General features: G+C 40.6%; 2 protein-coding genes across 3 annotated transcripts in view; one reads left to right on the forward strand and one right to left on the reverse strand.

Moving 5' to 3' along the window:
- ATXN7 (ataxin 7) overlaps positions 1 to 4,924 on the reverse strand; it is a 136,870-nt gene extending 131,946 nt beyond the window's left edge. Inside the window, exons 1-2 of one of the 2 annotated variants that reach the window (XM_063426834.1) lie at positions 4,876 to 4,924; positions 2,510 to 2,630 (exon numbers count right to left, since the gene is read on the reverse strand). The gene's annotated coding sequence lies outside the window, so the exon portion shown is untranslated. Of the gene's footprint in view, positions 1 to 2,504; positions 2,631 to 4,875 lie in introns of both variants that reach the window. The other variant, XM_063426833.1, reaches the window with a different exon arrangement.
- Positions 4,925 to 4,952: 28 nt separating this feature from the next.
- Positions 4,953 to 25,975, forward strand: THOC7 (THO complex subunit 7). The gene is made up of 8 exons (XM_063426837.1): positions 4,953 to 5,061; positions 6,797 to 6,914; positions 12,332 to 12,459; positions 13,293 to 13,379; positions 13,469 to 13,526; positions 15,633 to 15,699; positions 16,101 to 16,170; positions 25,611 to 25,975. Exons 1-8 carry the CDS (start codon positions 5,043 to 5,045, stop codon positions 25,667 to 25,669), a joined length of 606 nt encoding a protein of 201 aa, XP_063282907.1. The 5' UTR covers positions 4,953 to 5,042; the 3' UTR covers positions 25,670 to 25,975.
- The last annotated feature ends 810 nt before the right edge of the window (positions 25,976 to 26,785 follow it).

The raw sequence follows: 26,785 nt of genomic DNA on the forward strand, positions 1-26,785 counted from the left end.
ACTTTCCCAACAATTAGCTGGACATTTGATGGACTGGAAAATGAATATTTGTTTCTTATGTGAGAACAGAGCCTTAACAGCCTGTGAGAGTGGTTGACAGAAACACATAAATGGACTTAAATAGATTAATACACGGAGTAAACTGAACTAAATATATTAACTGATTTAATAACATTCAGATATCAGCTTAATTACATTAACACACAGACATAACTGCATTAAAGCAACACTCCAAGCACAACAATCTGTAGTGATTATGACGCAACCCGCCCCCATCTATTGATAACGAGTTTTCAAACAGCTTAACTTCTTACCAGTGGACCTATTGATGATCACAGCCAATCCTATAGGAAAGCATTGGAAGGCTAGTGTGCATGTGTGGCTAAATACCACGCTGCCCCAATGACACCATCTGATTGGAATAGTATAATTGTACTCTGCTATTTCAGAAAAAGATTCTCTAGTGGCTGTTCGAGTTTCAACCACCAGAGAAATTCAAACTGAGCAATAAAAAAAAAAAAAGAAAAGGAAATGTTTAAAACATGGTGGGGGGGCTGGGGCATAGCACCCAGACCACTTCATTGAGACAAAGTGGTCTAGGTAAATATAGTGTTGCTTTAAGATTAAAGGTATACTGTCCTACTGTGTTTTACACCCCACCTCCTTTGGACTGTAAGCTCGTTTGAACAAGGTCCTCTTCAACCTATTGTTCCTGTAAGTTGTCTTGTAATTGTCCTATTTATAATGAAATCCCCCCTCTAATATTGTAAAGCTCTATGGAATCTGTTGGCGCTATATAAGTAGCGATAATATTAATATTAAAAATATGTATATTTATGACATACTGCATTAGTTCGTTGGCATAACCCCTTTATCAATATGTTTTGTTTAGTTTTGTTAGTTCAGGGATTTAGAAAACAACAAAAAAACAAAAAACAACTTTAGTACATTCACAAATGTTGATTGTAGATGTGATAATCAGTGACAGTAGGGACGCTTCAGATTTTATTACAGGCAAATATTAGGAAAGGAATACATTTTGCATTCATTCTCTTTGGATGATTGTTTTGTAAGGATTATCTCAGCAGTATCTCAACACAAGAATTTTCCTTGCTCTAAGAGGGATAAAAGACGATTCCAGTGGTATGACTGATAAGAGCTGGAGCTTTTGGGAAAAATAAGAATGCGTGTTTCATCCTCACCCATTGCCAAGTACACAGAACATATCCACGTATCATACACAAACCACAGCAGTAAAGTGGGTAACACGGAAGAGATCAGTGCCACCTCTGATCAAAGAATTAGGAAGAGGCTACGTACTGAAACACACAGTCCCTACTACAAACTTTGATTTATAGTAATGTAGGTTATTATTCAGGGTATGAATTGGGCCCCCTAGTTCCAGTGAAAAGTCATCTTAATGCGTCAAAAGACAAAAGGCAATTGGGTGCTTTCAACTTAAGAAACAACTACTTGGGGAAGACACAAGTTTAATGCGAGGGAACTCAAGTGTCCAGCACATGAAATCAACACTACTGAACACATTTGGAGTGCATTTGAATGGCAGCTCAGACCAGAAGGACCACAAGTGCCCAACACAGCAATATAAGTTTTAAACTGTTCTTAAAGAGTTTGACAGATTACCGCTGGGTGGCAACAAAGAACCATAACAACTCTACCTTGCTGTAGTGGTTATAAAGCACAAAGTGTCCCTTTAAGGGGACATGGCTGAAGAAAAATTATATTTTAAACTTAAAAAGGAAATTTTAAAAGTTTTCCTTTATTTAATGAGAAAGACACTTTTGAAAAATAAACAGTCATTCTCTCACAGATATACTAAGAAACTCTTAAAAGTGAGAGGAATTAGGTTTATTTCAGCGGTGTGTCTTTCAATAAATAACTTCATACATTTTTCTTTTACTATTAAAAGCTAATGCTAATAATAAATAATAATAATAATAATACAAATAATGTATGATTAAAAATCATAAAAGTACAAACAGCAAGACAACTGGCGGAAAGATTATCACAGTTGAATCTTGGAAATATTTGTGCTATCGAAGTATGCCTCGTCACAAAAAAGTTGGGTAGCTCCAAACAAGAGTATTCTAGCATTAAAGTCTAAAATTCATCTCAGGCAAAAAAGAGAGAGAGAGGAAAAAAAGCCCTCTCTGGCTAACCCTTCTAAAATATATAAATAGGACTAGGTATTCCTGACACTGACAGCACAAATATATTTATAGTTATCACAGGATATTTGTATCTGCAAATGTTGAACATCTCCAAGTCTCTGAAAATCTGGGGTTTGTTACACAAACATTTGATTAAAATAAGGGTATGTATTACAAAACACAATTGCATTTTGCAATTGTGAGACACATGGCTGCATACTACCTGGATCAAATGTTGAAATTTAAAATACAAAGTTTAAAGGCACATTCTACCTCCATAACCACCTTAGCTCAATGAAGTTTTAACGGGGCTTAACTCCCTGGGTGCCTTACCTTACCGGATTAAATCATTTTCAAAAGGATTAACCCTGAAGTTGTGTTCCTGGGCGCCTGTCCTCAATATCGTCTTTATCCTCCTTTGGCTCCTTTGTGGTCAGAAAAATTTGGCTTGCCTGGGTGCTGGGGATAAATTGAGAGCGTCAGCTCTTGCAACGTTACTTGTGATGGGCGACCAGTGATAAGCTGCGAGCGCCATTTTGAAGTTAAATCACTTAATACTTAAATCAGCCCTAGCCACACCTTCCCAGGCTGTGACTCACACAGCTCCCCTATAAACTTCTTGAAAATTAGGTCTAATTTTTAAAAGACCCTTATTACATAGTATGTTTAATTTAGAAGTTATTATCTCCTGCACTTTTACCATAAAAGCCCACTGAATGTGATTAAAGTTCAATTAACAGAACAGGCAAAAAAAAACTTGTAAAGTAAACACAATGTACGGTAAAAAATTAAACACTTTTTTCCATGAAGGCTGTGTGAGTCACAGCCAGGTGCTAAGGCCTCGTAAACACAGTGATCGAACGTCTAAATGGAATAGAATTGAGCAGTGAGACTGCAGGAGCATGATCTATACACCAAAATCACTTCCTTTATCTAAAGTGGTTTTCAGGCTTAGAGTGTTCCTTTATTTAAGAAAATAATAAAAATTACAAGAAAAAAAATAAATTAAATTAAATAGTTTAACTTATTTTCCTAGCACTATAGCTCCCTATATTGCACCCCTCCCTTGGCACTGGGTGAGGTTCCGCCTTGGCTCCTTTTATGATGTCATAGACCTAAGGCGCATGCATAGCACGAGGACGTCCAGTGTCAGTTAGGCGACCAAAAGTCACTAGAGGTGGAGTTAACCCTGATTAGTAATTATTGGAGTTTCTAAATAAGTGCAATAATTACTATTGCAGGATTAAGGGGACTGGGAAATGCACCCAGATCACTTCAATGAGCTGAAGTGGTCTGGGTGCCTATAGTATCTTTTTAATGCCTAAATAAATACGCCAAGCTTCTTTTCATTCCCGGTGACGCATTTGGTTTACGCCTGCTGCAGAGTTGCAGTAGATGGAAGCACACCCACTTGCCATTCATTGGGACAGAGCATCAGCTGACCGCTCTCAGCCAATCAATGGCACACTGTGCATTAAAATATGTGCACAGAACTAACATTATCCAGCGCAGAATTCTTACAGGCTGACTAATGACGCCCCAATGACATGGATTTACAGATCCGGCAGCAAAGGGGTTAAACTGGGTGTGTGTCCCCATGAGCACTTTAAAATCACTAACGTGGTCATGGTGCTTGTAGTAACCCTTTAGTGGCTACAGAATACACAACCAGGGAACAGATCACACTCGGCTTTACAAATAAAACCGAAATATTCAATTCCAAATAATTCAACACAGGACGTATGAATTCCTATATTTTGCAGGGAATTAAAAAAAGACTAAAAATTATTGTGAATTTGCACATTTGGAGACCAATATCCAAATGTGGACCCTATATAGTAAAATCTGAATTGCAATTTGGAATTGCAATCAGTGAAGTGCACATTTGGCACAGAAATAACCTAAGTGAAAAAAATGATCCACTTAATGTATATTTCCAATAGTATCTTTTGGCCTTAAATTAGCATTTTCGCAAAAATAAAACAAAACAATAACAGTTTAATGGATCGCCCTTTCTCATTATCTTTGTTATTCACTAAACCACAATCGATGTGGAAATTTCATATTTATAGTCAAAAGTTGAGCTGATTAAATAAATACGCCTAAAAATGTAAAATTCCTTTGTCACTTAGTAATAGCGCGAAAAACCCGGATTGTATCCTAATTTTGCACATTTGGCGCGTATCAAAAACATACCCAATCTGCAGGTCTCTCTCTAGATATACAAACACATCCACGTTCTTAGGATTTGCATTGACACACATATTAAATAACTCTATTTACAAACTAATCCTTGGTTGGTTAAACATATTTACAGGTTTCTGGTTAAAACACATACTTATTATAAACATAAAAGACCAATATTAGGACCCCCTATAATGATCTTATGTGCATTTTTTTTTTTTCAAAATACATACCCACATAGGGCATTTATTTACATATTTCTCATGAGAGATACACATATTACCATCCCTATAATTACACATATCTGAGAACACATACAAACATACTCTATGTACATTTGCACGTTTCACATGGCTCACCCACACACATACATACATACATATCATGTGCATGTGTGTTTTCTCCCAGGGCACAGTAATTGATTATAATAATGTATATATTGATCTATTTCTGATGACAATGATGATGTAATATGACCCCCCAGCTCCCTGCCCGGTGTATTATATGATGTCGCACTCACCTGGGGGCCCGGGCCCGGCTGAGCTCGGGGGGTGTCTGTGCTCTGGGAGGGGGAGAGGCTGCTAGCAGGCACTGGGGGGAGCTTATAGTGAGTGCGAGGCGGTAAGTGCGGCCTCCATGCCTGGCTCCGGCTGCATTGTGGGAGTCTGACCTCACTTACTCGCCGACATGGGAGCCGTCACGGACGGTAAGTCTCCTCTCTGACTGTAGGTACCCCTGTGCCCCTTTTACTCGCCTCCCTGACAGCCCTCACACCGCCGGAGCATGCAGGGAGCCGGCTAGGCCGCAAAGCCGCGGTCTGGATTGAACAGCTTGCCGGGCACAGTGCATTCTCGGGGGGATAGACCCAATGATTCATCCAGGCTTCTCCATACAGCCTGGCCTAGCCTGGGAGAACCCCTTCTTACTTCTGATTATTCCATATGTTTAGCACTAAGCTCCCTGGTAGTAATGCTTATAGGAGCTGAGAGTAGATTGTAAGCTGTGCTGGCTAAAGCAGAGTACAGGCTCCATTTATTTTTTAATATAGATCCTTCCCCTTTTCACTTGTAAATACTTCACTGTTTCCATTATTTGTCCAGGTTTAATATTTGGAGTGTTTTTTATGTAACATTCTAAATTCTAGCCACTGATTATCATTTTATACAATGGGGTTTTATTTAGTAAACGAATTGTAACACATTAAAATTCAAATGGCAATATGCAGACTAAAATTGCCCAAAATAGCCAGGCTGTGACTGCAAGTGATTTGTCCAATCAAACCTTTTCAAGCAGGGTAGAGCATGTTATAAATGCTAGCAGAATATTGATTGCAATGTTTGTTTTCTTTTTTTTATTCAGTGACATTAATAATGATAGGTGAAATGTGAATGACCATGTTGTTGTTGTAATAGAACACCAAGAGAGATTAGTTGTCATCTGTGATTATTCCAGGAAGCCTGTACCTGCACAATAATACATAATTTGTAAACGAGCTAATGTAGTATTCTTTGTAATATATGCTACAGGAGGTGATTTGTTTGAAGCACACAAGTATTTTTTTTTGAAGCACTCTAGTTATTAAAGGGACACACCAAGCACCATTACAGCACACTAGAGGGGTTATGTTGTCAGGAGCCTAGGTGCCATCCCATGCTTAGTAATCTAACCATTTTAGAACGATTTGAAAACTTACCTGGATCCTGTCAGGCGCCCGCAGCTGCAATCCCTGCATCAGGTCTTCTCCATTAAGAGAATGTGGTTAGCTTTATAGTGCTAAGCAGGGCCCGGCAGTACCGCACATATGGCCCGAGAGTGTCCTCTGGGAGCTTGTCAGCCAAGACGAGCAATTCTGGGTTGGCCATGCTTAAATTAGAGACATACTGGAAACACAGGTAAGTTGTCCATTCTACAAGGGTTGAACTTCAACTACTTACAGTGGGACAGCACCAATGCACTCATGGTACCATAAACACTGCAGTGGACCGCAGTGGTTATGGTGCTTGAAGTGTTCCTTTAGGCGATTGATCCTCATTTTAATGCATTTTAGATCATTCAAACATTTTAAAAAACATATATCTAAAATAAAATCCCTTTTAAAATTCTTTTAATTGCTGCAAAGCCCCAGGTATGCAGCATCTGAGAGCGCTGTCAAGGTAAGGAAGTGGCTCCACCAGTCAGGAGCTCTTAATTCTTGGTTATGTTTGAACTCTTGTAGAATATGTAATCTAGTCTCTTGCTTGGAGTGTCTTTTAAAATCATCCTGTCTGCTTTTTGCTTTATGTTTTGCTGGCAAATATTTATAAGTAATACCTGAGTTCTGCATTGCGGTCATATCCTAAATATGCCCACAATCTCCAATTCAGTATTCTGTTTAGCGTTGCTGCTAAACTAGTGATGTTTTGCCTTGTTCCTGGTACTTAGCCTGTTGTTTTGTTTGATAGATGAAGTTATACGCAAGAGACTTTTGATTGATGGCGATGGAGCTGGCGATGATCGAAGAATTAACTTGTTGGTAAAAAGTTTCATAAAGTGGTGCAATTCCAGCTCCCAAGAAGAAGGGTAAGACTGATTTCAGTTTGTCTTGGGCTTAATATTTTTCAACTGTATTGATCTGCTTTCATTCTATTTATTTTTCTGTTGCAGTGATTATGACCGTGTCACATTACAACTGTTTAAGGGACACTATAGTCACCAGAACTACAGCTTATTGTATTTGTTCTGGTGAGTATAATCATTCCCTTTAGGCTTTTTGCAGTAAACACAGTGCTCCCCCCACCCCCCCTAAGCGCCAGGCCGATCCTCCAGGCGCACAGAGGAGCCATGTCACAGTATGGCAGAGCAGGCACCTTCTTAACCTTGATGACAGGTGCTGCTTTGCCATCAAATGCCGGTGCCCGGAGGAGAATGCAGGCGGCGAGGGAGGGTCTTCTTGCAGCCTCTCACTCCTCCCTCGCTCGTCCTCTGTGATGCTGGGAGCCGGAATATGCCCCGGCATACTAAACAACAGCGTCCGGGAGGAGTGAGAGGCTGCCCCACACTGGAACCTAGGGAGGTGAATGTTTGAGTATTTGTCAGTGAGTGAGTGTATGTATGTCAGTTAGTGTCTGTGTATGTGTGTCAGTGAGTGAGTATATGTCTGTCAGTGAATGTGTGTGTGTGCATGTCTGTCATTGCGTGAGTGTGTCCCTTCGTGTCAGTGAGTGTGTGTCTGTCAGTGAGTGTGTGTCTGTCAGTGAGTGTGTGTCTGTCAGTGAGTGTGTGTCTGTCAGTGAGTTTATGTGTGTGTGTCTGTCTGTCAGTGAGTGAGTGACATGAAGGGGCGGCAAAATGGATCTTGGCAGAAATCCTTGCACCAGCCTTGAGTAAACGCTGTCTTTTCAGAGAAAATGAAGTGTTTACATTACAGCCTAGGGATACCTCCATTGAGATGATTCCTGGGGCAGTCCTGCCTAGTGTGCCGCACTGCCATTCAATGCCTCCACTATCTGCATGCAGACACTGAATTTTCCTCATAGAGATACATTGATTCAATTCATCTCTATAAGGAAATGCTGATGGGCCAGGGCTCTGCGTGACTTGTGCTGGCTCTGCCCCTGATCTGCCTCCTTGACAGTCTCAGCCAATCCTATGGGGAAGCATTGTGATTTACTCAGACCACCACTTCTTATAATGACCGCTGGCAGGTCAGAGGCAGCAGCTTCAGACTTGAATACAAGTAAGATTTTACTATATTTGGGGAGGCAAGTGGGCACCGGGGGGGCTAGATGGCGGAATTAACACTATAGGGTCAGGAATAAAGGTTTGTGTTCCTGACCCTATAGTGTTCCTTTAAACTGTGTAGTTCTTTGTAGCATTTGATTACACAATACACTTATCTATATTGTTATTCAGTGAATGCCATGTAAGGGATCTTTTACATCCAGGCTTGTCAAATCTCATGGAGACTAGGAATTTTGCACTGGTGCCTGGGTGTTTGTCAGACCATTTGGCTGAGGGGGAATGAAGGCGGCGCAAGCAATGCGGGTGGCAAAGGAACTGAAATCTCCAAGGTCTGCTCTGCTCGCTCGTGCCACCTGCTGTGATGCCGGGAGCCTGAATACAATGTCACTCCGGCCTGGTATCACTAAACTGGGCGGAAGAGTGCAGAGCATGAAGAGCTTGAAGATTTCAGCACCCAGTTAAAGGATCCACTCCAGCTCTCCCAAAGTTAGGGAGGCTGGGTGAACTAAAAAAAAAAAACTTATAATAATTTGTGCGTGTGTGAGAGAATGTAAAAGTGTGACTGTCTGCCAGTGAGTGTGTGTGTTGGTCTGTCAGTGAGTAAAAACAGTGATTGTGTGTCTGTCTGTGAGTGCTTATGTAAAGGTGTTTTTACAGCTGAGATATTGAATCTTGTTGATCTCATCGGAAAGCATTGGGAAGCTACTGCGCATGCTTGGTAACGTGCAGTGCTGCACCAATCTGCATCTCTTTATAAAGATACATTGAATTAATGCATATCTTTGGGGAACATTCAGCGCCTCCATGCAGAGCGTGGAGACTCTGATTGTAGGTGTTGAGCATTCTGCAGCACTGTTCTAAGAAGCACTTTTATTGGATGTCTAGGCAGCAATGTAAACACTACCTTTTTTCTGAAAAGACAGGATTTACACTGCTTGGCCTGGAGGGACAAGTTATGGACACCAGAACCACTACAATAAAATGACACTATAGTCACCAGAACAAATAAAGCTTATTGTATTTGTTCTGGTAAATATAATCCTTTCCTTCAGACTTTTTGCAGTATACGCAGTTTTTTCAGAGAAAAGGCAGTGTTTACATGACAGCGTAGGGATACCTCCACTGGCCACTCCTAAGATGGCTACCAGAGGTGCTTTCTGGGGCAGTGATGCACACTGTGCAGCACTGCCATTCAGTGTCTCCACCTTCTGCATGGAGACCCTGAACTTTCCTCATAGAGATGCATTGATATAGTGCATCTCTATGAGGAGAAGCTGATTGACCAGCGCAGTGTTTGGCTTGTGCTGGCTCTGCCCCTGATCTGCCTCCTGGACAGTCTTGGCCAATCCAATGCTTTCCCATGTGAAAACATTGTGATTGGCTGAGAGATTCACTTCTGCTGATGTCAGACAAACAGGCATATCCGGGGCAGAGCCAGCAGCAGCAGACTACTAGCTTTATTGCAGGAGAGCTAGATTGGGTTTTTAACACTATAGGGTAAGAAATACATGTTTGTGTTCCTGACCCTAGAGTGTTCCTTTAAGCTGTAGTGATTCTGTGACTAGATTGTCCCTCAAAGAATTATTTTTGTTGAAAAAAATAAAACTTTGTCTGTTAAAAAAAAAAAAAAAAAAAAAAAAAAAAATTTGACTCCTATCTTCGTTTTTGCTGGCTCCTAGATTCCAAGCAAATTTGTCAAGCCTTGCTTTATATACTATTTTGATTGTAAGTTCTGCTGTCTAGAGAACCTTTACTATTTCGCCTCATTGGATTCATTTTACACATGTACAGTAGTGTTGCTAAATTATGTTGGTGCAAAATGTTATACTATAATATGCACATGTGAAATTATATCACTTTATTAGAGAGGAGCTGTCACTAACAGTTCCCTGTTCCCTCTCCGCAATAAACACTATTTTAACATTTATCTGGGTGAATCATGCAGCGTAGGCAAGTAGAAAACTAACTTGCTTTTTGTTACACTTTCCTGTGTCTTGCATGAACTGTGGCTTCGTAATTCAGTTTCCTTTTAATTTTAAATATTGGAATGGGAGGACACATGCAAATAAGAATCCCCTCCAATTTGTGAGTCAACATGTTGCTTTAAATGGACATTATAGTCACCAAAATAACTTTTAGCTTGATGAAGCAGTTTTGGTGAGTAGCTCATACCCCTGCATTGTCGATGCTAAATTCTTTCATTTAGGAGTTAGATCACTTTGTTTATGCAGCCTTAGTCACACCTCCCTGCATGTGACTTACACAGCCCTCCTAAATACTAGGGATCGACCGATATTGATTTTTTTAGAGCCGATACCGATACCGATATTCTGTGAACTTTCAGGCCGATAGCCGATATAATTTGCCGATATTCTGTACATTTACCATTTTGGAAAATAAAAAACTATTTCTAAAGGTAAATGCACAAAATATACATGCCATGTGTAGTGGATGCAGTGTGTTTAGACAGGGGAGCTGTGTATGTGTGTGTAGTGGATGCAGTGTGTGTGTAGTGGATGCAGTGTGTGTGTAGCGGATGCAGTGTGTGTTTGTGTAGTGTGAGTGGTGTGGATGCAGTGTGTATTTGTCTAGTGTGTATATAATGAAAGCAGCGTGTCTGTGTAGTGTGTGTGTGGGTAGTGTGTGCGTAAAGTGAATGCTGTATATACTAAATGCAAAGTGTGTGTGTTTGTGTAGTGTGTGCATATAAGGAATGCAGAGTGTGTGTATTTGTGTTGTGTGTATAGTGAATGTAGTGTGTTTATATAATGCAGAGTGTGTGTGTTTGTATAGTGTGTGTATATAATGCAGTGTGTGTGTGTTTGTATAGTGTGTGTATATAATGTTTATATAATGCAGTGTGTGTTTGTATAGTGTGTGTGTATATAATGCAGTGTGTGTTTGTATAGTGTGTGTGTGTGTGTGTGTGTATATATAATACAGTGTGTTTGTGTAGTGTGCATATGCACACACTATACAAACACACTGCATTATATACACACACACACACTATACAAACACACTGCATTATATATACACACACACTATACAAACACACTGAATTATATACACAGTGTGTTTGTGTAGTGTATGTGTATAATAATAGTGTATGTGTGAGGGGGCATTTTTTAATAATTTTTTTTTTTTTTAATTATTTTTTTTTTATATATATATATATATATAATTATTATTTCTTTTTTGTTGTTGTCCCCCCCTCCCTGATTGTTTCCTTGCCAGGGAGGGGGGATATGTTAATCCCTGGTGGTCCAGTGGCATTAGTTTAGCGAGGGAGGGGGGGTGGGGTGGGCAGCAAGCGTTTACTCACCTCCCAGCAGCTCCTCCAGCTCCCCAGTGTAAATCTCGCGAGACCCGCGGCCGTCAGAGCTGGCCGCGGGTCTCGCGAGATTTACACTGGGGAGCTGGAGGAGCTGCTGGGAGGTGAGTAAACGCTTGCTGCCCGCCCCCCCAGGTCCGCCGGGCTTGTAATGAGCCTGGCGGTCCTGGGAGGTATTATCGGCAATATCGGTATCCCTATTGGCCGATACCGATATTGCCGAAAATACCGAATATCGGCCGATTATATCGGTAAAACCGATAATCGGTCGATCCCTACTAAATACTTCCTGTAAAGAGTAATTGGGCTGACTAGATGAGCCAAATGGTTCTTATCTGCTGTCACATTCTAGGTTTCCTCAAATGGTTTCACTTCCTTTAATGCAAATTCTGCTTAATTTAGAATTTCTTATCTCCTGCTCAGTTAATAGCTTGCTAGACCCTGCAGGATCCTCATGTATGTAACTAAATATCAGTTTCCAAAAAATGAAGCCATTTCGTTTTCATGCAAGCTGCTAATCAGAAACAAAAGTGATTTTAAATCTTTAATGACTGTGGATTGAGCAGTGAAACTTCAGAGACATAATCTATACAGCAAAACTGCTTCATTAAGCTAAAGTTGTTTTGGTGACTATAGTGTGCCTTTTAACCTTTCCAATAAAGCTGCCTTTTGACTTCACTCAAGTCCCTAGTTCTCTGTGCCATATATAGTTTTGGCATAAAACTTTTGAAAATATGGGCCCTCTCAATTATATGTGTGTTTTGTTTTTTTGTTATATATATATTTATTTTTTATATCTAGGTTGTGACCAACACAATGCAATCTTTAGAAGCAGAATATTTTGGATCTACACTCCTAATTATTAGACTGAGATATAACTGAGATCTTCCTTCATTGATCCTCCATGTCCTGTGTTTTTCAGATATACCCAGTACCAGCGAATGCTGAGCACCCTATCTCAATGTGAGTTTTCCATGGGAAAAACTCTTCTCGTACATGATATGAACCTGCGGGAAATGGAGAATTATGAAGAAATATATAACAACATTGGTAAGGAGACTTTATCTAAACATGAAAGAATAAATCTGTTTTATTCATTTTATTTAGATTTTTGTAATGAAAAATCTAAGGTATTGCTTATAGTGACATGTCAGCCAACCATATTACCATTGTAGAGCTAACAAGCATATTGTCAGCTGGGGATTAGCCAGTTAAGCAGTGCATTTTCTAATGGCCTTCTTCAAACACTCCATATTTGAGATCAACCATACTGCATATTCATGTTGGGGCTATGTTTGGATTATTTTGGTTGTGGGGTTATTTTCTTGCTCATCCTTCACCCCCTTTATCCTCTGTGGTTAAGAGATATATCGTATGAGATGGCTATCAGGCAGCTATCTTTATTCAAGGATCAGCTTCACTATTTCTAGACTGAGTGGGAAAACAAGGTTAAAAATTCCTATTGTTTTTTTATAATTCAAGATATTCAAACTGTGGATTATTTGTTGTACAAACTTGTTTTATTTGTTTTACATCGATGTATACAAATATATAAATTGTTTTATCATCCATAAATATAAGCATTATCAATAATTCACAAAAAAAAAAAAAATATTGTAAATTCTGATGGATCCTCTTCCCTTTTTTATTATTGTTATTTTTATTTTATGTTAAGTACCTAATAAAAATTATTTGAAAAGATACATATCTGAGCGGTGATGTGGGATTGGAAAACATATAATCACATTTTAGGCATGTGCCACCATAAATCTTGGGATGTCTGTCAACATGCATTGTCCTCTGAATCGAGTAATAACTCCCTATAGCTCCTTTTGAGTGGACACTAACCAGTTTGTATTTGCATTGTTTCCTTACATGTGAAGAGAGTAGCATTGCTGCAGCGCATGAGAAAATTGCAGAGTGCAAGAAGCAGATCTTGCAAGCGAAACGCATCCGAAAGAATCGTCAAGGTAAAAAAACACCCCCTTATTAAAGTGGCACTGGTTAATTAATTCGTTCACACAAACAAATGTATAATCTACTAAATTTTCATTTTCAGAATACGATGCGTTGGCCAAAGTGATACAGCATCACCCAGACAGACACGCAACGTTAAAGTAAGAGAACATTATGTATGAGGTACTTTAGAAGATGTTGCAATAAATAAATTGGCTCAGACACATGAGAAAGAATGACAAGATCCCTTGCTCGACTGCATGAGTCATTACATGACATTCAATGCATTAGTATTAACAGTGTCATCAGCCGCAAGTGGTTTCAGTTCTAGAATTTTTTTTTTTTTTTTTTTTTAATTCTTTATTTTTGAAGCGCATAGTCAGTTACATTGTGTGGTTATGGCATTTAACGGGTTACATGAGTTAATGCAAAGACATAATGGTACAGATGATATGTTGCGCTTTTTTTTTTTTTATGCAAAAGAAACAAACAAGCTTATCAGAGAAGTTGTCATGTCATCTAAACAGGAGTTATGCAAGATATGGTAGCATTGACATAAGTTAGTATGTTAGATTAGCTCAATAGTTTTAATCTTAGATAATTATAGTTACTCGCTAGCGTACAGTAGCGTGATTCAGTTTAACCACCTAGGGACATTGGAGCACTGGGTTTGCCAGGTTGGATATATATGCAGGTTCAAAAGGGTTAAGTGCGGTCAATGGGGAGCTGCAGAATTAGATTGACTGTATTAAACACAAAATGGAATTAGGGATGAAATTATGCAATAAAGAATATACAGTAGTCTGATGTAAACTTGGGCATATGTGGTAAGCAGCTGCTTGGTCTTTCCTGTAGCTGTGCTGGATCAGCCGGTTCAGCCGGTGTCGTAGCTGGGATCGGGTCTCGTGGAGCTCACACTGAGTGCTTGAGTGCTTGATTTCCTGACTGCTAGGAATATGTCCGATCCTGCGTGTCTGCTGGCACCATCCCCAGGCAGAGAGCTGAACCTGCGCCTCGTGTTTGTTGTCTTCATGGATATTGGCAGGGTCAGAGTTCTGATAATGTCCCCACAGACCCGCCGGCGCTCGTGGGAGGTGATGGTGGGGTGAGAGTGCTCTCGGTAGTGAGCCAGGTTGACTCTCAGTGTGCGTGGTGAGTGTTCACCCTTGAGAGATATCCGGTGGTCAGGGTGGATGAGGTGAGTACTCAGTTTGTCTTTGGGCTGCTGCCAGCGTGCGGTGTTCAGATCGGCACCGGTTTCCCGGAGGTGGATAGCTGTTGCTCCGGTGCAACAGCCTCTGCTCTCCAGCATGTTGTAGACGCGGTGGCCATTTTGGTTTTTCCATGCGGGCCCAGGCCGGTCTCTCCGCTGCTTAGTTGTTTTGGGTGAGCACTGCATCCCTGGTGGGGGCCGAGACTACCCCCATCGGCCCATGGGGGGGAGAACGGAGCCTTTAATAGGAGTGAGAGCGGTCCCGCCGGACTAAGCACAGGAGATCGGCTGTTTCTCCCGCCAGAGCCTCACAGCAGGCCGCTATCCCAGTAGCCCATTGGTCGGTGCCGTCGGCAGGATGGGAGCTGACATGTGCCCTGAAGGTTGCTGCTCGGGTTCCCCTTTGCCTTCTGGCTTCCCCTGGAGAGTTTTCAGACGAGTAAGGGTAGTTTGGGGATGATTATTGTGGATTCATTGGGGAGCTGAGGTGCTCCACATCCATCCATCTTGGCGGCCAGGCCCCGCCCCCCCAGTTCTATATAATTTAAAACGCAAGATCAACGATCTGTTGCACTAAGGCTTGAAATGGTTTAACTCTACCTCAAATAGAACTTTAGCACTGTAGTGTAGCAAATTGTTTGGAAATTTTTTTTTTTTTTTTTTTTTTACATCTGCCATATTGGTTCTTTTGTCTCTAGTGGTAATTGTTTTCTGTTAATATTTAAATATGGACGTTGTGCAGCAATTATAACCCCTTTCTAACAGAAACTACATCTGGTTTAATTAAATTCTTCTTGTTATGTTACTGTAGCTCCTTCCCCTAGTTTATTCCCTTCCTGACTAGCAGCCACCATCTCTGCACTTGACTCACTAAAAATTCGTTAAGAGCTTGGAGGTTTGTATCTTCCAACACACACACACATTTAGAAGGCTCTACATCTGGTTAATTGTGCGCAGTTTTGTTTTAGGATTCAAAAAAGGTTAATGTTTTGGTCATTATATAAATATCCAATTTATATCTTCCTATTTTTGGTTTTTGTTTTGTTTTCTTCAGACAACTTGATACTTTAGGAGTAGAGCTTCAGCAATTGTCACAAACTAAACAGAATGTGGAAGATAAGGTAAGATTCCTTTAATCATTTTTCTATCTTTTCAGCTGTGTAGAATTTCAGCTTGAAGATGCTTATTTTGGTTTGCATGCTAATAAAAATAGTTTCAATAGGCTTTGCTGCAAACTAATTGTGACTTAATAATCCAAAATAATCCAAATAATATTGTCCCAATCAGCTATATAAAGAGATGGGGATGATTTGTCCTACATATAATTTTACTGATATCAAAATGACTTGGCTTAGTAGAGTCTACTTTCTGAAGACTAACTTGTTCACTCAAGATTGTAGAGAGATTGTAATTTTTGCATGTCAGTAGGTTATGATATGCGGGGTCAAGTTTGGTAATAAGGTAAAATAACAAGTTTCCTTCACTTTATTTTTTTTTCCTAATGTATTTCTTTATTTTATAGCTGGAATTAAGGAGAAAACAGTTTCACGTTCTTCTCAATACCATTCATGAGCTTCAACAAACTCTAGAAAGTAAGTTATTTGTTTTACAGTATTAATAAAGCTTATTCTGATTTTCGGCATATTAATGTAAATAAAAAAAGTCAAGAGCAGCATGTTACTCTGTTAAACACCCAATAAAAGAGATGCTAGAAAATACACACAATGAAAGAGCAGACTGAGTGCTCATTTAGAGACTTGCTTTGAATAAGGCAATAAAAGGGAATCCGTATGTTTACAAAAATTTTCACATAAAACACCTTGGATTGTGCTGATTTAAGAATTATAGACAAATCCAAAAATAAAGCACCGCGCTTACAGCAGCAGTGGCTTAGTATCTAACAGCTCAAAATACATAGTAAAAACAAAGAGAACGTTACCTGCGCTCTGGCCTAAATCCCCATGTACATTTAAACAAACTGGAGGCTCTTTAGTTTTATTCCAATGGCCATTTGAATATAAGCTCACCTGCCACATCAAGGCAAGTCTCAAAAGGTGAGTCCTACACTAGCCATTAGATATGCTGATATCAGCCAAGAATCTCCAGTAAGACATGAAGGGGTGTTTTATAAACCCTTTAACATTTAACCCTTTATAGGGCTTCTACACATACAATAAACGTTGCTGGTATCAGACAAAGTGTAAACATCTCTAATGAGACAGGAAGGGGTGTTTTATAAACCCTTTCACATTTAACCCTTTATAGGGCTTCTACACATACAATAAACTTGACTGGTATCAGACAAAGGTAAAGGTCTCTTTCCCCCCACGCTGTCTACTATAGGATTCCATCAGTCCTCCACTAGAAAGAGAAACAAAAGAAAAACTTCTAAAGTTGAAAGTTTCTCTATGCTTGTGTGAAGATATTTGTGTATTTTGGGAGTTGCATCAAAAGCAAATGATTATTTAAAAGGAAACAAAGTGTATACAATAATTGGCTCATGTTTCCATGTGTAACCACAATGTCTCAATTTCACTGTTTATAGTTCAGGGGTAGGCAACCTTCGGCACTTCAGATGTTGTGTACTTCATCTCGCCTGATGCTTTCCCAGCATTAAAGCTGCAAAAGCATTATGGGACTTATAGTACACAACATCTGGAATGACCAATCTTGCCTGCCTTTGGTTTATACCAGGCATAGGCAACCTTCGGCACTGCAGATGTTTTGGACTACACCTCCCATGATGCTTTGCCAGCATTATGGGTGTAAGAGCATTATGGGGGATCTAGTCTACAACATCTGGAGTGCCGAAGGTTGCCTACCCCCGGTTTATACTATTACATCAGAAACCCTTTCCCAGGCTTAATTTACTATGGCATCTATAGGGAAATAAATGACTTGACAAACAGTTTATTCAATTTCAATTGCTAGGGGTCCTGATGTTTATATACACATGAATTCAACAAACCTAAATTATAACTTCAAACTAGATATTGTTCAATCAAGCAATATGTGTCTGTAGCACAATCTACCATTTAATGTTTATAAAACTATTGTGTTAGGAAACCAAAAAGTTTCATTCCTGTGTATATTGCGGACACCTGACCACTTGCTGTATATAAAAGAAAAAGAGCAAATAAGAAGAGATCAGTGAATATTGAGGAAGATAGAGCTGTTTTTAGAATGTATAGAATCGATCTCTAATACACTCATGTGTACTAGGTTTGCTCACACTTCCACAATTACCAGTTTACTCTATACTGTTCAACCGCTCTTCTCCCTCCCTCCCTCTTTTTATCTTTAACATACTAGGTTTGGCACATTTATGATGCCTCCAGTTGCAACAATAGAGACACATTAACAAGACAAAGTAAAAGTGAATAAAGTGCTATTTACGTATGAAGTGTGGTTTAGTGCTGTTAATGGCACCTCCATCAGAGGGTCCCTATAGTACTTTATTTACTTTTAGTTTGTCGTGTTTCTGTTGTTGAAAACTGAGGGTTCATAGATGTGTCAAAAATAAGGTATCAAGAAGAGCAGCTGATCAGCATAGGCTCAACTTTGATACATTGTGAGGAAGTGTGAGCAAACCTAGTATAGGTGAGTGTATTAGAGAGCTATTATAATAAAAGGACACTATAATCCCCAGAACAACTACAGCTTATTGAAATTTGTTCTGCTGAGTTTAATTATTTCCTTCAGGCTTTTTGTAGTAAATACTGTCTCTTTTCAGAGAAAATGCAGTGTTTACATTACAGTCTAGTGATCACTCCACTGGCCTCCGCTCAGATGGCTACTAGAGTTGCTTCCTGGGGAAGTGCTGCACAGTGTGACTGCCATTCAGTATCTCCACCCTCTGCATTGAGACACTGCATTTTTCTCATTGCATTGATTCAATGCATCTCTATGAGGAAATGCTGATTGGCTAGGGCTATGTTTGACTGGTGCTGGCTCTGCCCCTGATCTTCCTCCTTGACAGTCTCTCAGCTAATCCAATGCTTTCCTATGTGAAAGCATTGTGATTGGCTCAGAACACTGATTTTGATGGTGCTACACAGGCAGATCAGGGACAGAGCCAGAAGCCGAGAGGAATCGATGTAAGATTTTACTATATTTAGGAGGGGGGCGGTTAGAGGTGCTAGATTGTGGTTTTTAAACTAAAGGGTCAGGAATACATGTGTGTGTTCCTAACACTATAGTGTTCCTTTAATAATATTGGTTTGTTAAATTTTATGTGTCTAGTATAAACATCAGGACCCATAGCAACTGAAATTTAATGCAGCTTGGGAATAGCTATCTCTGATGTAAAAGTATAAACAGTGAAACTGAAACATTTTGGTTACACAGGGTGACATAAGCCAATTATTGTATATACTTTGTATTCTTTTGAATTCTAATTTGCTTCTGATAAAACTTCCATCTAAAAATACATTTTCGATACTAGCCTAGAAAAACTTTCAACGTCAGACATTTTTCTTTCTTTCCTTTTCAGTTTATTATTAAGGTTCTGGGTTAAACCCTTCCTTTACTAGTGCAAGTGCTGTGTTAGATCTTACTTTTTTTTGATACATCGAGCATTCTGCCCTAATATCAGTAACTATGTTCCATCGCTCTATAGTCCACTACAATCTCCTGTTCAACTGCCTTTCTGAAGTTGGAAGACCATTCAGCACCAGTGGCGTACACACACTCCATGGGGCCCCGGTGCAAAACTGATCCGTGGGCCCCCCCCTACCCTGACCCACTCCCCCCTAACTGTGCCCCCCCCCCCGACACATACATACAGACACAAACACATACACACACCCCCGACAGACACTTACATACATACACACATGCAGACACATACATACAGAGACACACAGACACACATACACACATACACACATACAGAGACACAGACACACAATCATACACACATAAAGAGACACAAACATACATACAGATGCGCACACACACACACAGAGACAAAGACACACACACACACAAAGACATACATACGGATACACACACATACAGAGACACAGACGCACACATACAGAGACACAGACGCGCACACATACAGAGACACAGACGCGCACACATACAGAGACACAGACGCGCACACATACAGAGACACAGACGCGCACACATACAGAGACACAGACGCGCACACATACAGAGACACAGACGCGCACACATACAGAGACACAGACGCGCACACATACAGAGACACAGACGCGCACACATACAGAGACACAGACGCGCACACATACAGAGACACAGACGCGCACACATACAGAGACACAGACGCGCACACATACATACAGAGACACAAATACACAAAATGTTTCCTACCATGTGTGACTTACCCTGGGGTCCAGTGGTGGCTCAGCCTGATGGCAGTCAGAGTTCCCACTCTGACTCCCTCCTCCTTTCGGTTTCCTCCCGCGCGGGCTCTCAGTATGCTGGGAGGAGTGACATGTGGTCACTTCCTCCCAGCCGTGATGATGTAATCACAGTGGGCCCGGTCGCGCTCTTAAAGTGCCCAGCGCAGACCGGGCCCCCTTACAATCCATGTCCATCGGGTGGCCCTGACATCATGGGCCACCCGATGCGGCCCCGGCAGTTTGCTGCACGGGCCGGGCCGCAAAGCGTGGCAGCTGCTACCCGGTCGCGGGGGTCCGCAGGGCGGCCGGGCCCCCTTGAGTGCCGGGCCCGGTCGCAGCTGCGACCGCGGTACGTACGCCACTGTTCAGCACCAACATGACCGAGAACCACTTGATTTACACTCTTGTTACATTGTGTTTAAACAATGCTTTTACTTATGCAAAACCCAAAATGGAGCAAAGCAAAATATCACCTCCTAATATAAATGCAAACAGATATATAAAATAGCATATTGCCTTCTATGGTTTCCACATCTTTAATTTAGCATTTTCCTTCTCATATCCGTAAATTGTAAGCCAGATGGGTAACTGATGGCGTATTAATTTAAATGGTTAAAATAATTTTATGTCCAAAACTATATGCTATTATTGTAGAGCTGCTCATTTACCCTTTATATACTGCTCAAATGTTGCAGCCCACATTTTGTAGTTAACAAGGGCGTGTATCTCTGTAATGTAATGACTACCTTTTTAATATCATATATCCAGGTGTCTAATCTGGAGTTTACCCAGAGTTCGGTAAACTCCCGGAAGCGCCCCTAGAGGATGCCATAGTACTGCAATGCAAACATTGCCGGAATAAGGGGCGCAGGGACACTGCACCCAGACCAGTTCAATGAGATGAATTGGTCTGGGTGCCTATAGTGTCCATTTAAAGGACCACTATAGTGCCAGGAAAACAAACTCTTTTTCCTGGCACTATAGTGTTAATAGGTCCCCCCCCACCCTCTAGGTCCCGCTCCCGCCGGGTTCTAGGGGGAGGAAGGGGTTAAACACTCACCTTTCTCCAGCGCTGGGCTCCCTCTTCCGACGTCATCCGCTGAATGCGCATGCGCGGAAAGAGCCGCGCACGCATTCAGTCCATAGGAAAGCATTATCAATGCTTTCCTATGGACGCTGGCGTCTTCTCACTGTGAAAATCACAGTGAGAAGCGCGGAAGCGCCTCTAGTGGCTTTCAATTAGACAGCTACTAGAGGCTGGATTAACACATATGTAAACATAGAAGCTGAAGTGGTCTGGGTGCCTATAGTGGTCCTTTAAGGATATAATCTTTATAAAATACTCCTATTGATTAGAATTTTTTGGAAATGGTATCCAGATACCATAAGACAAAGCAGGGACTGTTTTGTCTTGTGGTTAAGCCTGAAGCTATCAAAATTGAACAATAAGCAGAGCTTTCAGTAGCTTTCCTGAGCTAAAACCGGATGTGCAGGGCCAGCTCATTGGCCGAGTACATCAGCTGATCGTTTGGTGGACCCCAAGTTACCAAGTTTTTTGACTACTTGCATTTGATTTAAATATGTTATAAATAAGTCAAGGGCATTTGTGGGTTCTCTCCATTTGTTTACAACAATAAAATGCACAGTTTCAATTCTAAAAAGGACTCTCCAGTGCCAGGAAAACAATCACTTTTCCTGGCACTGCAGGTCCCCTCTCCCTTCCACCACCCATCCCTGGTTGCTGAAGGGGTGAAAACCCCTTCAGTCACTTACCTGAGACCCCCGCCGATATCCCTCGGCGGTGGTTTGCAATGCTTTCCTATGGGGAATTGAGCGACGCTAAACCTGTGCTATAGACCAGGAAGTGCCCTCTAGTGGCTGTCTAGTAGACAGCCACTAGGGGACGACTTAACCCTGCAATGCAATTATTGCAGCTTATGAAAACTGCAATAATTACAGCTGCAGGGTTAAGTGTAGTGGGAGTTGGCACTCAGACCACTCCAATGGGCAGAATTGGTCTGGGTGCTTGGAGTGTCCCTTTAAGGCCATGCTTTAAAAAAAATTAAAAATAGTTTAGGATGTTGCCTTGTTTTTTTTTTTTTTAATTCTTTATTTTTATTGTGCGTAAGTGAACAAGTCGTCCCGCACCGTCACAATAACAAGTGCAGGAACAGGCATAAAACACAGTGAAACAGATTACATAGGGTATTGAACATCATGAGTTTTCGCTGGTTTCATTTCGCTTCTTCAGCACATTTTTATATTTAGGTGTACAGTTGCTTAGCTTGCATAGATTGACATTTATACTAGATATGTTTACAAAACGCAAAACAGAGAGCTTATTTCGCCTTGTAGACAGACGCTAGGGTCCTATTGATGCTTAAATCATATATTAAAACATAGTTTAAACAAGGTGGTAGCTAGTAAGCTGCTATGTAGCATTTAGGAGGCATGCATACGTTTACATATAGTAAGAGTGACTAAATCAAGCTGGGTACATGCTGGTTGGTCATAAGGGGTTCTTCAATCGTTTATCAACAATAGCGTAAGGTTATTGCACATAACGCTTTACATAACGCTTTACCACCGCATGGTCCCCCGCGCCATCAAACAGACAGTCAGCGACCCTATGTCATTAGACCTGCTTATTTGGAGGGTCGGAACAGGACAGGCGCTTGAGAGCTGCTGAGTGCGGTGTGAGACAGTGGTGGAGTGCCAGGCAGGAGTCAAAGTGGCAGTGTTCAACTTGCGGTTTAGCCGATGCCCCCCGCAGACAGGTCACATCTCCGAGTGGTGAAGTTCCTCTGGGTCGGTCTCTTCTCTGCAGGCTGCCGGTGAAAGCGTTGTGGTCTCCTCGCTAACAGGGAGGTATTGCAGGCAAAGCTGGGATGTTGGTGCTGTGTCTCATGTTGGGAGCCGGGATCTCGGGCAGGCATGGTGATCCTGTCAGTGCCGCAAGTGTCGGCTTGGTTTGTCTCCGGCATCTCTGTCTCAATCATGTTTGGCCTGTGGCTGGAACCCAGATTTGAAATTGAGTGCGTGAGGTATAGGGCTGGGTGTTTCTGGGCAGACATCCACATGTTTCTTGTCAGCCCGAATCGGCAGGTAGTTAATGCTGAGGCAGTTCTCCCCCTGGCACATGTAGCACGCCATCTCCGCCATTTTTTGTGCGGCCTCCGGGCTTTGGGTTGATATCGCTGCAGCCTGGGTCGCTGGTGTCTGCACGACCACAGGGGCCATGGGGTGGGGACCGGGATCACCCCCACCGGTCCAGAGGGGGGGGAACAGGGCCAGTTCCACTTAGCCTCTCGTGGCTGGCTAGGTCCTGGTAGGCAGAATCGCGGGGCAGCGGCCGTCTACCCCACTCACCGCCCGGGTAGCCCTCATCTTGGGCGACAAGGATCTCCCCTCCAAGGGACTAAAACACCTTGGCAAGCCTCACCTCGGTACCAGGGTGCCTTCCTGCGATGGGCCACAGCTGCCAGTCATCAGGTGGGTGTTTAATCAGGGTTTTTTGGCTGATCGTATAAAGGATTGCAGGAGCTGCCCTTTTGTGCGGCCGTTCCGCATGGCGGCCCGCTGCCTTGTTTTATTTACTTCACTTTTACTAAAGAATAGTATCTTATAATTATAAGATGAGTTATTAAATATTAGGACAGTATACCTAACAAGAGAAATAGCGGTGTCATCCCAAAATTTTAATTGTTCTCCACGTTTTTTCAGTTCAGTGGATAATCCAATCCTGCTATAATTTTCATGTGTTATAGCATGTGAATTACACTAGTGTGTTTTAGTCAAATAGTAAGTAGAAGTGCACATAAAGTTAAGTTCAGAGAATTAGTGCCGTACTCTAGCATTAAGTTTATCTAACAACTTAACATAAATAACTGTATTTTGATATTTACAATTGCAAGTAAATTTCAGTAGCACAATGAAAAGGACCAATTTTGTTTTTTTGTTTTTTTTATATAGTGTCCCTGGCATTTTATTTCTATTTATTTTTTGCTTTTCCTCTGACTGGCACACTTTATTAAATCAGCTGATCTTTCTAATGTTAAAGTATTCTGCATTATGTTTTTACAACAGCTTTGAAATGCACAGAGCAATAGAAAGATGAGCTTAAACATATTGGGCCGCCTGTGCTTACTGTGATTTAATTGGCATACCTCCTATGTGCAAATGAGTTACAGCACTTGGCTATACACAAGATATTCACTTCCTGCATTGCTGCTGAGTTAAATGTGAGCTGTTAGGCACTGCGGCACATATATGAAAGATTTCCCCTGTGGCCTAAGATTTTGCACAGTGCCTTCTATTTTATATAAATCATAGTTGACAACATTTCGGGCCCTGGAAAGCTAAAGTTGCTATAGTAGGTTTTAAACATACCAAGGGAGTCAATACACTGTTAAAGGAATTATTTTTTTTTCCATTACAGAAAATACAAGACTTCATAACAGTATACCCGGAGGCTATAATGTATGTGTATGCATACATATGAGTAAAACTCTTTCCAATGCATCTCCCAACTAGCCCTCCATCCACTAATGTTGCCATCATTAATGGGATACAAAAAGCAAAAAAAATAAAAATGGATTAGGTGAATAGATCATGCTCATGCAGTGTCAATATTCAACTGTCAGCCTTTTGAGAGTTGATTCTCTTTGTGAACATCCATTTGCTGTGTTTTTACACAGCCTCTATGAAAATAATATTTAATTTTCAAACCAATCTTACAGCATGATGTGTTATTAGAAAGTCTTATCTTCTGCTTTGTTAATTGAACTTGAATCACAGGAGGCTGGCAATTAACAAAGCATGAGCAAAGAAATTCTATATTAAACAAACTGTGCAATAAAGGAAGTTAAGAAATGTGTAGTGTGAGGCTGAGTCACAGCTAGGGGAGGTGTAGCTAGGGTTGCATAAACAAAGTAATTTAACTTCTAAAACTATAGATCAGTGAGACTGCATAGACATGATGTTTATGCCAAAACTACTTTATTAAGCTAAACTAAGTATTGATGCATAGAATACCTATTTGTCGTAAGCCGTAGTTATCTGATCAAATATTTTGCGTGTGAGTAAAAGCTAATGCAATTGACATCCTGATGGCAAATGCAAGGCATTGCAAAATAGTGCGTTTCAGCAGTTCAAATTGCAAAGGGACTTGGGTCAAATTTATACTAATTAAAACCAATAAATAGGACACAAGGTCACACATTAAGGCTGGAAGAAAGGAGATTTCCTCTAAGGCAAATAAAAGTTTGTTTTTTTTTGTTTTTTTTTACAGCAAGATCAATAAGGAAATGGAATTCTCTGCCTGAAGAGGTGGTTTTATCAGAGTCCATACAGATGTTTAAACTGAAATTGGATAAATACTTGCAAAAACATAACATACAGGGATATAATTTCTAACTTGATGGACGCAAGTCTCTTTTCAGCTATGTAACTATATTTGACCTCTCTCACAGAGTTGGCATAAGCCAGGAGATGCATTGGATAAAGGTGTTCAGTTATGTTCGTATTAAAAAATGTATACCTGCATAGCTTTGTATATCTATAATAAAAAAGATGAGTTTTCCTTTAAAATGTACTTTTTAATATTACCACATATTGTTTATAGTTGTATATACTTATTGATCATATTTTTCTTTTCTCCCCAGATGATGAGAAACGTGCTGAGGAGTCTCAGGATTCACAAATGGACACACAAAACCCTTAGAACATTGTAGTGTCCCTAACTGTGCTACGGATTTTAGTTGTCTTAGAAATATCTACGGGGTATCTTTTAAGCAATGTTTTTGTTAAAGTTTACGTTATCACAGCACCAGCATCTTATTTGTTTGGAATTATATTTCCCATTGGTACACATTTGGCCCCTAAGGGTTGTGTATCCCACATCATCACGCACATAAACAGAATATTTGAACATAAGTTTTGAATAAAAATAAAATTCCTGCTGGATTAAACATGGTGTTTTGTTAATTGTTTTATGTTTTGAGTTATTCAATATTAAAATGAGATGTTTAACTTGTGCGTTTAGTTTTATTTCATCTGTCAATTCACCCGAAATATAAAACTTTCTACGCATATATGCTTTATTTTCCTAATGGGACACAAAAAAACCATTTGCTTTATGCATGGATAATGCGGAAGAGATGTCCCCAATACCTGTCTGCTTGCATATTGTTGCTTGTAACTGCAGTACTTTGCAAACATACGAACAACTAGAGCTGCAACTCTTCTCCAAGGTCCATGAAAGAAGCTAACTTTCCTCATTACCTAAACAATTTATTTTTTCCTGTATGTGCCTTTATTGTTCAACTCTCCACCTCCCTGGGAGGATTTTTGTCCTAAATGATATGCATTAAGGAATGGCTTTATGTTCCAGTCTGGGGGGGAAACCTGTTTTGAGTATTTTGCATATTCCTTATGGGTTTACTGATTTCAGTTTTAGACAGCCTGAGAAAGCAGAGTTAGAAACGGAGGGTTTCCATATCTAGTATATCTGCACGTTTGGTCACCATAATACAATTTCCAGGATACGGATAATATTTCAGCATTTAAAGCTAGGCTGAACTGAACTGCTCCCACTTAAAGGAACACTATAGTACCTGTTTTTAAGAATCTGCAATGTTTATACATGGTTCAGTTCTTCTTCCGCTGCACTGGTGAGTAAAATTCAGTCATGAATGGATGTTAAAACCCCATTGATTCAGTGCTTTTGTATAGAAAAGTTTGAATGCATAGACAGCAGTTTTTAACTCCCTTTTTGTATGCCGAATTTAGACGAGTGGTAACTGGGACAGGAACACTAGAACTTTAGGATTACAGATTT

Source organism: Pelobates fuscus, chromosome 7 (genome assembly GCF_036172605.1).
Source record: "Pelobates fuscus isolate aPelFus1 chromosome 7, aPelFus1.pri, whole genome shotgun sequence".
Taxonomy (NCBI): Eukaryota; Metazoa; Chordata; class Amphibia; order Anura; family Pelobatidae; genus Pelobates; species Pelobates fuscus.